The 13,722-nt window shown below is 40.9% G+C and overlaps 1 protein-coding gene across 1 annotated transcript in view; it reads right to left on the reverse strand.

Moving 5' to 3' along the window:
- The window catches only part of MUC6 (mucin 6, oligomeric mucus/gel-forming), a 41,301-nt gene that overhangs the window by 10,750 nt on the left and 16,829 nt on the right, over positions 1-13,722 (reverse strand). The window contains exons 17-30 of the mRNA XM_017806546.1: positions 13,526-13,667; positions 12,942-13,052; positions 10,796-10,981; positions 10,102-10,341; positions 9,025-9,181; positions 8,129-8,272; positions 7,550-7,612; positions 6,584-6,631; positions 5,242-5,418; positions 3,880-4,149; positions 3,186-3,227; positions 2,560-2,802; positions 1,858-2,298; positions 19-453 (exon numbers count right to left, since the gene is read on the reverse strand). Of these exons, the coding sequence (XP_017662035.1) occupies positions 19-453; positions 1,858-2,298; positions 2,560-2,802; positions 3,186-3,227; positions 3,880-4,149; positions 5,242-5,418; positions 6,584-6,631; positions 7,550-7,612; positions 8,129-8,272; positions 9,025-9,181; positions 10,102-10,341; positions 10,796-10,981; positions 12,942-13,052; positions 13,526-13,667 (2,699 nt within the window). The remainder of the gene's footprint in view (positions 1-18; positions 454-1,857; positions 2,299-2,559; positions 2,803-3,185; positions 3,228-3,879; positions 4,150-5,241; positions 5,419-6,583; positions 6,632-7,549; positions 7,613-8,128; positions 8,273-9,024; positions 9,182-10,101; positions 10,342-10,795; positions 10,982-12,941; positions 13,053-13,525; positions 13,668-13,722) is intronic.

The following is a 13,722-nucleotide window of genomic DNA, read 5'->3' on the forward strand; positions in this document are numbered from 1 at the left end:
AGGTAGGAGGAGCCTTACCAGGCTGTGTGGAGCTCAGCATTGTTGAAGACACAGTTGAGGAGGGAGAAGGGGCAGGAGATGGCACTGTGCTGGTTTTGGCTGTGGTGGGTGCAGAGGACTCTGCTGCAGGAGACTCTTGTGGAGTACTTGTCATTGGAAATGAGGGCTTGGGCCTCAGGGTTGTAGGTGTAGGCCTGGGGCTGGTGCTTGGAGCTGCTGTGGAATAGACTGTGGAAGTGGGAGCAGATGGCAGCCGAGTGCTGAGTGGGCTGCTGGGGGCAGGTGGAGAGCTGGGATTTGCAGATGTCAGAGAGAGTTCTGTGCTGCTTGGTGGGCTGGTTTCTGTTGAAACAGAGGTCTTGGAGGTGCTGCTGATGGAGGTGGCGGCTGTGGTCTTCTGCGTGGTCAGAGTTGGCTCAATGTGTGGCACGGTTGACTTTTTATGGGTGAAGGCTGTTGGGAGGAAAGCACAGGTCAGCTGAGGACGAGGGCAGAGGGTAAGACAAGGGAGGTGGGCAGAAGCCTTGGGCTAATACATTGGGTAAGAAAAGCAGCACCATATCACACTGAGACCTTTTGTCCAACACGGAAGATTGGGCTTCTGGGTCCTTTCTGAAGCCTCCATTTCCTGCTTAGATCCTGTCAGGGTCAATGTGTGTGGGGTGACCTGGCTGGATGCAATATGCCTACCCAGCCACTCACTTGCCCTCATCAGACATGGGGGGAGAAGTGAAGAGGCCAAAGCAAGGGTACACAAGTGTGTCTGGAGAGAGAGACAGTTTTTAGAAGTGAAGAAACTAAAGGAAAAATTAACCAAGACCCACTCACGAGGTGCAAAAGCAGTCACTCACTGCCTCACTCTGCTGGCCAATGCCCAGCCAGTCTCCAAGCAATGGCTACTTTTGAAAAAGTGTCCTGCCCCTCCATTGCACTGCTCAGCGTGACTTTCTGTGGTATGGAGTGTCTCTTTGGCCACTGGCTTTGGGCTATGCTGGCTGTGTCCTCGAGGGACCTCATGGCCACCCCTTGCCCACTCCCCGAGTGGCAGAAGGAGAAACAGAGAAGGCCTGGATGCTGTGCTAGCACTCCTCGGCAATCTCTAAAGCACTTGTGTGCCATCAATACTGGCTCAGACCTGCATCTAAAACACAGCATCAGGAACCCTGCTAGGAACAGAAACTGGCTCCACCCCAAGCAGAGTTATTGCACAGGCCCAGGACTATGCCAGAAACTAGGCTGGCCAAAGGGAGTGGGAATAGATAGCCAAGCATGCAAAGAAATGTGCAACTGAGATCTGGTTCTCATATGGAAGGATACAGGGAAGGAGAGAAAGAAGGGAGGGATAGAGGGATGGAATGAGTAACAAAGGGAGGGAGTGATGGAGTGAGCTGGGAAAAGCAGGCAGGAGAGGTCCAGAGGAGGGATACAAAGATGATCAGTGGAGAGACTTGGGGAGCTGGACCTGTTGAGTCCACAGAAGAGAAGGCTGAGAGAGGATCTCATCACTGTATACAAATATCTCAAAGGCAGGTTTCAAGAGCATGGTGGCAGACTCTTTCAGTGGTGCCCACTGACTGGACAAGAAGCAATGGCCATGGAGTAAAGCACAAGAAATTCCACTCAATCTGAGGAACAACTCCATTATGTTGAGGGTGGCAGAGCAGTGGAACAGGCTCCCCAGGGAGATTGTGAAATCTCCCTCTCTGGAGACATTCAAAACCCACCAGAATGAATTGCAGTGTAACCTGCACTAAGAGACCCCTTCTTGGTAGGTAAGTAATGATGTCCAGATGCCCCTTCCAATGCTAAGAATTCTGTGATTCTGTGAGCAGCAGGACATGTAACAGGAAACCTTACCAGGCTGTGAGGAGCTCAGCAACGTTGAGGACACAGTTGAGGAGGGAGATGGAGCAGGAGATGGCACTGTGCTGGTTTTGGCTGTGGTGGGTGCAGAGGACTCTGCTGCAAGAGACTCTTGTGGAGCAGTTGTCATGGGGGAAGAGGGCTTGGGCCTCAGGGTTGTAGGTGTAGGCCTGGGGCTGGTGCTTGGAGCTGCTGTGGAGGAAACTGTGGAAGTGGGAGCAGATGGCAGCCGGGTGCTGAGTGGGCTGCTGGGGGCAGGTGGAGAGCTGGGATTTGCAGATGTTGTTGTCAGAGGGAGTTCTGTGCTGCTTGGTGGGCTGGTCTCTGTGGAGACAGAGGTCTTGGAGGTGCTGCTGATGGAGGTGGCAGCTGTGGTCTTCTGTGTGGTCAGAGGTTGCTCAGTGTGTGGCTCCGTTGACTTTTTATGGGTGAAGGCTGTTGGGAGGAAAGCACAGGTTGCTGATTTGATGAGAAGTTGGGTGACTTCTACAGTTCCAGAATTGGCAAGGGAGGAGGATGCAGTCAGGGTCATGTGTTGGTCAGTCCTATAACCTGCTGGTATCCCACGGGATTAACAGTGGGAATTGGGTACAATACTAAAACTGAGGCCTGTGTGGGACACAGGCTGCCTAATAGAGAATGGTGGGATCTGGAAGAAGCAGACAGAGCAGCAGGAAGGGCAGGAGGGAGCCTTACCAGGATGTGATGTTCCCAGCCATGTCGAGGACCCAGTTGAGGAGAGGGAAGAAGCAGATGAGGCTGAGGTGGCAGGCAAAGAGATCGGGCTTGGAGATGTCCTTGCCAGTGGAACTCCTGGGCTGGTGGCAGGACTGGTCTCTCTTGGGACAGAGGTGCTGCTGGTGGACGTGGCAGGGGTGGTCTGTGTCTGAGAGACAAGATGCTGCACAGGCTGTGTCAATGTTCTTATGTGGGTGACAACTACAGAGAGAAAAGCACAAGTTGATTGGAGGTGGCAGGGCAAGGGAAGGCAAAGGAGGTAGACAATTCCCAGGCAGAACCCCCACAGTATGGGGTAGGAGTAAGAAAGACAGAACTAGACCTCACTGAGTCTTACTGGGCAAGAGGGAAAAATAGGCCAACTTATCTCCCCTCAAAAAATATGGGGCAAAACTGGGCCTGAAGTGTGCCCTCTGACAATTCAGCACCCTCTGCCTTTTTCTGAAGCTCCTCAGAAAACAGTCTCTCTTGATATGCATGTTTCCTCTCCCAGGCATTCCAGATTGGGCAAGAATATCACCTGGAAAAGCTGGGGGAAGTGAAGCAGAGCCTTACGCTAAGGGCATCAGTCTACTCCCTCTTACCTTCTGGTTGGTGCAGAGTGGTTGTTTGGGTTTCCTCACTGCCTGTAAGGTAAGTTAAGTAAGAATGAATATTAGTAATGGCTGGAAAGGTTCCTAGACGAAGCTGTAATTGCTGGCACAAGGAGCCCCAGATGTATGCACCCCAACAGTACTTTGTGGGAGACACATGGACTGGGAGAGAGTGTACACCAGCCCTCCCACTACAGCAGAATTCCCACCACACACCGTCCCAACCTCTGGTGTCAGTTGCTAACCCAGTAATTCATGTTGCCGTACAGTCTCAGAGGAGACTGTCCTTGTTGGTATATTGAGTGCCAGACAGAAAAAAAAAAATCCTTTTAATATTTATTGTTGGGAGTACTTGTTACATTGGCCAGGGAGAATATATATTCTGTGGTCTGCGGGTTTTCAAGAACTTGCCTTGAGACATGAGAGATTTTGTCTAAATTTGGAGGAAATGTTGGAAGAGAAATGTTAGGTTTAAGATCATATCTGGATGTCAAATGCTTGCTCCATTGGCAAGACAAATTTTCATTTTAATCATGCTTCTTCAGTTATCCTTGTCCTTTCCTATCTATTTGCAATGTTAAGACCACTAGTAAGAATGCTTGGGGTTTTTTGACTAAGTAATACATTGACATATGTCTTGTGAGTGATGGTGTCATCTGGCAGATACCCAAAAGTTATATTTTACCTGCTGTTGTTAGTTTAGGCTCACTGAAAGTTATGGTCTGAGACGGGGTTTGAGTAGGCAATGAGGAGGTTGTCATTTCCTTTTTGATAGTGGTCTTGAAGGATGGTGAGGTGAACCGTACTTGTTCTGTCTCTGTTGAAGCAGCGGTTGATGAGGCAGTAGGTGTAGACCTTGGTATAGTGGTCATGGTTCTCTTTGTTGTGGTAGTTATGGAAGGAGTAGTGATGGTTGTAGTCATGTTCAGTGTGGTAGAAATTGATGTTGTATGTTCTTTTGGGGTAAAGGTAAATAGTACAGTGTGAGTAATCAATTCATAGAATAATTAAAAATAGATAAATTATGAAGAAAATACCCATATTTTAGAGACCCTTTTTCACCTTGATCTTTTGACTATTTTCAGCATTGTTGTTGCACTCGTTCTCAAAAGCTTGTCAAATATTTCTGTACTTATATTTGTTTTCTATTGTCTCGTGTCTGTCTTTGTTCTCAGTTTCTGTATTTTTCCTGTACTAGATTTTTTTTCTTAATATAATTTTTCTAAGAAGTTAGCTTTGTTGTCACTTATTGACTACAGTCTGTATGGGCTTTGCCTAAATCACAATTTCATTGGCTACTATTATGTTCCAAATCAGTCCCAGTTTCAGCTTTCTGTAATTCATATTAAAAAGTTAAGTAACATTATACTATAGGACTTCCTTGTCTCAGTGTCCAAATTATCTGTCATAATGTCAGTTTTTGAATCCTTTGGGACCTCTTTTTAACTCTGCTTTCCCTGATAGCCAGGGTCCAAGATGGTTAATTAGCCGAAGTGCATGTTGGTGTGAGGCTAAATGAGTCTCCATAAGCCATAGAATCAGAAAGTAATTTATGTTAGCAGAGTTATCCTCCTGAGAGCAGGACTCTAGAAACCTAGACAAAGCTGCTACACTAATACCTGTGTGATTCTGCTTTGGGCTTGCTTACATTATTCAGAGTTAATAGACTGGTTGCTCCTTGAATATGGCTGCATAACTGAATCAACTGTGGAAAAGAAGCTGAAGCTGAGCTAATAAATCTAACTGGATCTGGGCTGGCTCACTGCTTATAGAACTAATGTGCTTCTCAGATGAGTCAAACAAGCGACTTTTGGTTATGTTTTTAACCTAGTGTCTATATCTTTTATCTTTCCACGCACTTTTGATCTACACTTCTGAACATTTCTGGCTTACAAACTCCTTTCTGGAAGCCTGTTTTGCCTACCTCACGATTTGGAGTCTAATGCTTGGATGTTGTATGAGTTTGCTATTCTTTCCTAGGAAGGAAAGCTTATGTATAGAGTGAGCTTACTGTAATTTATTTTAGACAGTAACGCTAAAAACCTACCAGTTGTTGACTTCGTTGTGACAAAAGGTTGTATGGGTGAAGTTCTCGGAACTGTAGTTTTTGCAGTTATTGTTGGATTTGTAATCTCAGTTGATACAGCAGTTGCAGAAGCACTAGGTACTGTTGGTAGGGTGCTTGCAGCAGAGCTTCCTGTTACTTTAGGCTGCACTGTTGTTACTAAGAGAAAAAAATCAAAAGGAAAGGATAAGAAATAGTCCTCAATTATCTATTTATAATGTACCTATATGAATTGAATTTTTTTAAGTATAAACACTGTTTTTATAACTATTAGTGGTAACTACTATTAACACATTTCAGGTGAAGCCTTTTAGATGAAGCTTTTGAGAGCAGTTATCCATTGCTTCCTTTGCTATTATGTGCAGTGAATACATTAAACAGGTATTCATGCAGAAGCTTTATACCTTTTTCTTCATTTGAAGTGAATTGGGCTTAAATATTTGTGCATATCAGCAGAAATGGAATAGTATTTTATTATCCACACAACCCACAGTGTAATATTTTCCAATACCATCTGTCTTCAAGGAAATTAATGGAATTTCTAACAAATTTAAGATCATTGTATATAGGTTCCTTTCCTATATCAGGCTATAGGGATTTGGTATAGTCAGTCATACATTTCCATGAAGACCTTCTTAAATTGTTGAAGTGTTATATCATCAGTCACTCTGCAGTGAGCAGGGACATCTTCAACTAGATCAGGTTACTCAAAGCCCAGTCTAACCTGCTCTTGAACATTTCCAGGGATGTGGCATCTACAGCCTCTTTGGGTAACCTCTTCCAATGTTTTACCACCCTCATAATAAACAATTTCTTCCTTATATCTACTCTTAATCTACTCTCTTCTAGTTTAAAACCATTACCCCTTGTCCCATCACAACAGGCCCTACTAAAAAGTCTGTGTCTATCTTTCTTATAAGCCCCGTTCAAGTACTGAAAAGCTGCAATGAGGTCTCACTGGAGCCTTGTCTTCCCCAGGCCAAACAACGCCAGGCCTCTCAGCCCTTCCTCATAGGAGAGGTGTTACAGCCCTCTGATCATCTTTCTGTCCCTCCACTGTCTGGAACAGAACTGCACAGCACTCCAGGTGGGCTCTAATCAAAGCAGAGGGGCAGAATCACCTCCCTTGGCCTGCTGGCCACGCTGCTTTTGATGCAGCCCAGCATATTATGATACCAGGTCATTTTTCATCATTGCATCTTATGCACGTGAAACTGGTGATGCTACTATAAAATGCAAAAAAAGATATCACTGACTTTGTAAACACTTATCAGGACATAATATCAGTATGTAAATATTGGTTGGGTCAACTGTGTAAACTAACCTGGTGAAGGTGAAGATGTTTCAAGTGTGGTGCTAGTGCTTTCTTCTCCTGTTGTGTAAAGGTAGAACAGGTTAAGTTTGTGAATAAAAGCATATTAAAATATTCCAAATAAGGCAAATTTCAGATTGGATTCAAAGGATTGTGTTAATTAGTGAAGGATTCCTGAAAGTGTTTAATATTACATATTTCAGTGGTAACATTCACACGGAAGGACTTGAGTACAAAGAAATCAATACATCTCAAAATAATAATGAACACTAGTAAGTTTTTTATGTCTTTCTTTTGACTTTTATGCTTAAGGGCACTTCACTTTTCAGGGGTAATGGAATGTGGCTTTGTATGTAAATGAGATCAGCAGCCAAGATTCTGGTTACACAAGTTAGAATTCTGTAACATGAAAAAAATTCTCCTGAAGTTTTTCAAATCCAAACTGTGCAGCTTGAGTCTATCTAAAACATTATTTAATAAGATAGGTTTTCACAGAAGTAAATGATATGGCAATAAATCTTTAGAGATTTTCTTTTTAAATTAACTTAAAGAGATTTGCTAAGTAGAGTCCATTAGCTAAGTCTAATCTTCTTCTAAATGTTCTCTTTTTCAATGAAAAAAGTTAAATATTTCTGAGACTCACAGCTTTGCTGGTACTGTCCCTCACACAGACCAGAACAGCAATACACTTTCTGAAAGAGCCACCTTTTGAAAAGTACTCACATACATGAACATAACGTCTAGTGTTGCTAACTAAAATCAGTCAGGTTCATCCAGCTTCTTTATTATAGCATTGCCTACCCTAATCCTGTTTTTAATTAGTTCTTTTCATTTCTTTATTTACCAAGCAGTAATGGGATTATTTTGAAAGAAAGTTATGCTCAGATGAACACTCATTTATTGAGAGGTACTAGGAAAAATATATTCTGTGAGTCTATACTATTTTCCAATTACTGTAGAGAAAGAGATGCTGCTTACCACATGGCATGCACCTGTTCTCTTCATGGTCAAAGTATTCATCATGAGAGCAGTTGTAACAACCTGAAGAAAGGGAAGTTTGTTTTACATTTCTCAGAAAAAGGCATTTAATTTATTCTATTTATCACCTAATATATTACATCTCTGCTATTAAAAAATAGTATCAGTTGCAACATCATCTATTCAGGTAAGTATTTCCAGTGTCACCCTCAGAAAGAGCATCTGTCTATGTAGGAATTTTTTTGGTTTCTCCAGCTATATCCATTTGTTTAATAAAAATATTAACTGCTCTCTCCACATGTTTTCATCCCCAAGTACAGTGTATTCTTTTGATTTGGTGCAAGTCAGAATTTCTCTTCCAGATAGGCTGAGCTCAACATAAAGCTAACTGTAGTACAGCTCCTGAGTTGATTATGTGTTTTAAAACTGTAGTAGTAAGGGAAGGATTAGTAAAACTGCTTCAAAGATAGCATCAATTAGATTACTATTATTTAACTGTGGTATGACTGATTTAGAAAACAGCATTGAAAATAATTATTATGTTACTGTTTCCTGGTTTAGAGTAGTATAGCTTATTACCTTCAATGTTGACATATTTGTAGTTTTGATTTGGGCAATTACAAGGCCTGTAATGCCAGGTGCATTTGTCATCATTGTAGTCAGAGGAATAAGCACTGTCAACTCCTGTTCTTTTGTGAGAATTGTAGTACTCACAGTAGACAGCTAAAAAAGGTAAAAGCAAGACAGAAATCAGATTTTTTTTTTTACTTAATGGCATGGTATTTTTAAAGTACTAAAGGGAGGACAAAATTAATAAAAAAAAAAAAAAAAAATCACTGAAGTTATTAGTTTCTGAAGTAAATTTATATTTTAACTCAGTGAAGTCAGTTTCTTTTTTGCAAAAGCAGTATGCAAGCATTTTGACAATTTTTAATGCACAATATAGTAAAATGTGGAAAAGAAACCATCAAAGATGACAACTCTAGCATTGACTCATAAGAGGGTCATACTTTTTTTTCTTCTATACACAGTGTTCTGGAACACCTTGATATCTTTTTCCTGTTTTACAGTGTTCCAGCCAACACAGCTGTCTTCCTTTCCCTGACATCCACACAGAAGGTGCTTTCATCATAGCTAAAATGAAATATATTTTTTTACAATTTCATGCTTTCTCTGCTGGCAAATTGACAGTGCACTACACCGTGGCAGCAGAAGAAACAGTTTGCTTTCTGTGACCACATTATTTTCTCTCTCATTACTCCATGGTAAAAAGAGCTATAATAATTTGTTTAATTTAGCACAAATGAAAAGTACAGATTTCAAAATCTAGGTGACTGAAGTCAACTATTTGCCCACAGAGAAAATGCAACCTTTGAGGTGCTTATTAATAATTTTCTTCCGTTGTCATATGAATATACCCACAGTAACAATAATAATGTCTTAAACTTGTTTAAGGAGAACTTAAAGGAACTTACGACAGAACTCAGGGGTCCTCCAGTCAATGCAGATACCTTTCTCTAAACATGCCATGGCATAGACTGCAATGGCATCACACATGCATTCACAGTCCCCTCCAGTGTCACACCCACAAGAGTCTCGAACACAGGCCTCATAATAGGGCATCCGATTCACCTGCATTGGAAAATGAAGGAATGAATCTTCTAAGATTATTTTGTGCCAATTTGTTGAGAAGATGATTTTTCCTGGGCTAGGCAGTACATGTTCCACTAAGAATAACTAGTATTTCATCTGAACACTTGTCAAAGCAATTACAACCCCACATCATACAGCTCTTTTTAGCCAGACTCAGGTATCTCCACATCAACAACAGAAACTGATGATGTTTTGCCTTATATGTATTTCTAAATTTATACTGGTACTGAACATGTTATGTATAGTTAGCTAAAAAACCTCCTCAAATCCCCACATCCACTTAGGCATAAGTATCTAAGTTCATCAGCTGTACAGCCTCTGTACATACATAAACACTGCAGCATTATCCCCATTTTTCACTTGTTTTCACCTCCTGAAAATGGAGGATTCACCGAAAAATAGGGGATTTCCCTTCAGAAGGCCTGCTCCCTTGTGATATTTTCATTTCCACAAAGTGGACAACTTAAAACAAATAGGAGGGTTGATGGTATCTTGTTCTTGAATGGACCATCGAAGTAACAGTGTTGACTTACTGATGAGAACACGAGTTTTCAGGACTTTCTTTAGTTTGATTTTATAACAAAGACTAAATGGTTTCAAAAGAGTAAGAGTGCATTGATCAGGTATCACCAACAGACTAATTTTTGATTCTTAAGTCTTTTTCACACTCGTAGTTCTAGTAATCAGTTAATACCACACTTAGCTTTTGCGCTTATAAAAGGGCTGGTGAAGTGCAAATAAGAAAGGATGAAAATCAACATAAATGTGAGGTATAAAACATTTTATATGTATTTTATTGAAATACTTTCAGAAACAGAAAATCGCCTGGGAGAGTGTGAGCACTTTGGAAGAATGCACATCATGCCTGTAAGCAAAAGGAGGAGCAAATAAATTCTTACCTTATTGTGACAGGCAGAAAAAACCTCGCCATTGATGACAGAACATGTCTTTTCTGCCCATGCTTTACGATAAGGGTTCTTGCTACAGGGATCCACTACAAAGTATACATCCCCACAGAGAGGATTCTCTTTCCAAGAATTGACAAATTCCAATTCATTTGATGCCACATACTTGCTTCGAGTTTCAAAATCATCCTTCATATTGCCATTATAGTTCCCACACAAACCGCATATAGTTTCCTAGAATAAATGAAAGCAGCAGTGTCAGTTCAGCAAGTTACAATTACTCACCTTCCCTTTTGATTACTGATGGTTTCCTGTGCTTTAGGAGTGAATGTCATCTACAAATACTCTGTCAGACAGTCTTAGCTTCTTGTGCAGGAGGTTCTGTTCGTCACTGGAGGAATGTGTCTTCTAAACTGTAAACTGTCATCATTTAGAGATCAAATTCAACCATGCAGTTCTATAGAATACAAACATTTAGCTCAAAAATTTCCTGAATGCAGTACAGAAATCACTTAAAAATCAGGCTCTAGTGAAAATCTCTGCTGTTTTGGAGATAAAGACGAAAATGAATTGCTAGTAGCTTTTCTGAAGAACTTTTGCCATCATAGGGAGTCAAGGCAACTGCAATTAAATGTGCAGTTCAATCTGAATTGAAGGACACCTTACTGAGGAAGTTATTCTGCCATACCTCTGTTCCTCTGGAAATCTTGATGAAGAAGTTCATGTGCTTATTCCAAATAAGGGTCATGTTGTATTTTCCTGGGATAATGATATCAAACATCAGGTGAAGGGCGTTCTTTTTCACATGATATTGTACACTAGGATTTTCCCCAGAAATAGTGAAGGTTTCATCTCTCAGTATGATTGTCAAATTCTGGAAGAAAATTTATCTAGAAATTATAACTTATCAGGTTTCAGTATTTTCCTTACTCTGTGTCACACTGCTAAAGATCAGAACCTGTGATACTATTACAGACTATCTTCACATTTCCACTCATTTTTCAAAAGTCCTGGCAGTCAGAAAAAAGGGAAACATTGCACCCATTTTTTAAAAGGGTAGAAAGGAGGACCCTGGGAGGAACCAACCTGACAGCATCACCACTGTGTCTGGAAAGATCATGGAGCAGATCCTCCCAGAAGCTATGTTAAGGCACATAGAGGACAGGGAGGTGATTTGAGACAATCAGCACAGCTTCACCAAGAGCAGATCTTGCCTGAGTGGCCTTCTATGGCAGAATGACTACATAAGCAGACAAGGGAACAGCTACAGATGTCACTTATCTGGACTTCAGTAAAGCCTTTGACAGGGTCCTCCTCCAGAACATCCTCCTCTCTAAATTGGAGAGGTATAGATTTAGGTGGACTGTTTGGTGGGTAAGTGATTGGTTGGATGATCACATCTAGAGGGTAGTAATCAATAGGTCCAAGTCCAGACGGAGCTCAGTAAGGAGTGGTGTCCCCCAGTACAGTTTAATATCTTCATCAGTGACACAGATAGTGGGATCAAATGCACTCTCAGCAAATTTGCAGATGACACCAAGCTGAGTGGTGCCGTTCACACACCTGATGTGAAGGATGGGATGCCACTCAGAGGAACCTGGACAAGCTTGGTGGTAGATGCCCTATCCCTAAAAACATTCAATGTCAGGTTGGACAGGGCTTTCTCTGAACAACCTGATCTGGTTGAAGATATGCCCGCTCATTGCAGGGGTGTTGGACCAGATGACCTTTAAAGGTCCCTTCCACCACAAAACATTCTGTTATCAATTTTACAGGTTTTTTTACCTCCTTGGAATTATTTTGTATGCATATGCAAATCTTCACAGGAAACAAAAATATCTGTCATTGTTAGGTGTTATTGTTAGGTGTGCTAGCACTCCACATTTGGTGGAAATAATATCATCATCTACATATGGCCAATAGAGTAGAGGAAGTATGTTTTCATGTTTTTCTAAGGACAGTTAAAAAGTAACAGGGGCTATAGCTCTCTGTCCTGAGGCCTTTAGCCATCTCCCACTTTTGTGTGCACTTTGCCAACTTTACTCCTGTCATACTGCAGTGTTTCCATGTCTAGATAATCAGAAGGAAGGTTTGTTTGGAGTGCATTTATGAAACGGAATCCTAAGCAAATAAACTTTTTCACCACAGCACTGACCAACTGGAACTGCCAGTATTTAGTCAGCAGTGTGGCAAATGTGTACTTTTCGTAGTGCTTGCTCCTTGGGATAAAATCTCATCTCTTCATATTTTTCTCTCTGTCAGATACTGAAGGATCCTAAGACGAGCTGATACTACTGGGCACTACTGTCCAATTAAACTGAGAACAGTAAAACTTATACAGTTCCAGAAGCTGTCACATTGCAGTAGAAATGAGGATAACTACTCATTAGTCTAGTTTCGTAGATATATCTCAGGAAAAATCTGGATATATTTTTAATTTCAGATATTATCTGGACTCAGAGAAATTTTGATAGCTTTTGCTCATCACCCACGATGAGAATTCCTCAATTTTATACTATTATTTTTCTGAGTTTGGCAGAGAGAGGTGGGGAGGGGCAGGAAGTCGGTATCTTTTGATCAAGCAATTCACTGATAAGTAAAATGCAAGATTTTCTGGCTTCTACATAAGTGAGAACCTTGGAGAATTAAACACAACATGAGAACTGGAAAAAAAACAATCTATGGCATTTCCTACTAAAACCAAAGCTGTAGGTTTAGCACATAATTTCACTTAGAAGACATCTCTTCTAAGATACAGTTAAAGCTTCCAAAATAAAGTAAACATGGTCTTAAAATAACTATTCAGCTGGATAATGGGAGAAGGAAGGGCTTACCCCAAGGTAAATGCTGATGGATCTGGAGCATGTAACTCCTGATATCCCACAGATGACATTCTCAGTAACAATTTTGAAAGAGGAAACAGGTCTATTAATACTGCAGCCATCCTAAAAAAACCAAACCAAACAACAAAAAGCATAAAACCCCCATAGATTCAGTGTCTGGAGTCTTCCAATTCAAAATATAAAAGCATAAGGAAATAAAGAAAGCTTAAAATGTCCTGAGTGATTCTGCCTGTTTTGGGAGGTGATGACCTCTGCTTTGGTTGTCAAACTGACATCACTTCCCTAAAATATATAGTTGTCTGGTACGGAATACATATATATCAGTGACTATTTACACGTTATTAAATCTAAAATTGGTTAATATTGCATTAAAAAGCTGGTTTTTTGAGAAGTAAAATATTTTCATCTTAAGCACTGAAATAAACAGATTATACAAAAAATCATTAAGTGGCTTTAAAGATCCAAAGTGCTCTATTGGTTATTGATGTATCCTATCATGTTTTCATTAGTCATTTAAATCAAGCTATTTCTTGATGCTAAGATACTGCCAAAATGACCAGTAGGAAGCAGGTTACCGTAGCTAATATGTATTCACAGTTGCCATCAAACACAAAACGCTGTCCATCAAAAGTGGTGATGTGGCCTTCTCCATAAAGGTTACAAGTTGAGGAACACCTTGATTTCCGAACACATTTCCATTTGCCTTTTGTGCAAGTGCTGGGATGAGAAGAGAAATCATACTCAGATTTCAAAGAAATGCCACCTTAATCTG

This window comes from Lepidothrix coronata, unplaced genomic scaffold (assembly GCF_001604755.1).
Source record: "Lepidothrix coronata isolate B3197 unplaced genomic scaffold, Lepidothrix_coronata-1.0 Scaffold1, whole genome shotgun sequence".
Classification (NCBI taxonomy): domain Eukaryota; kingdom Metazoa; phylum Chordata; class Aves; order Passeriformes; family Pipridae; genus Lepidothrix; species Lepidothrix coronata.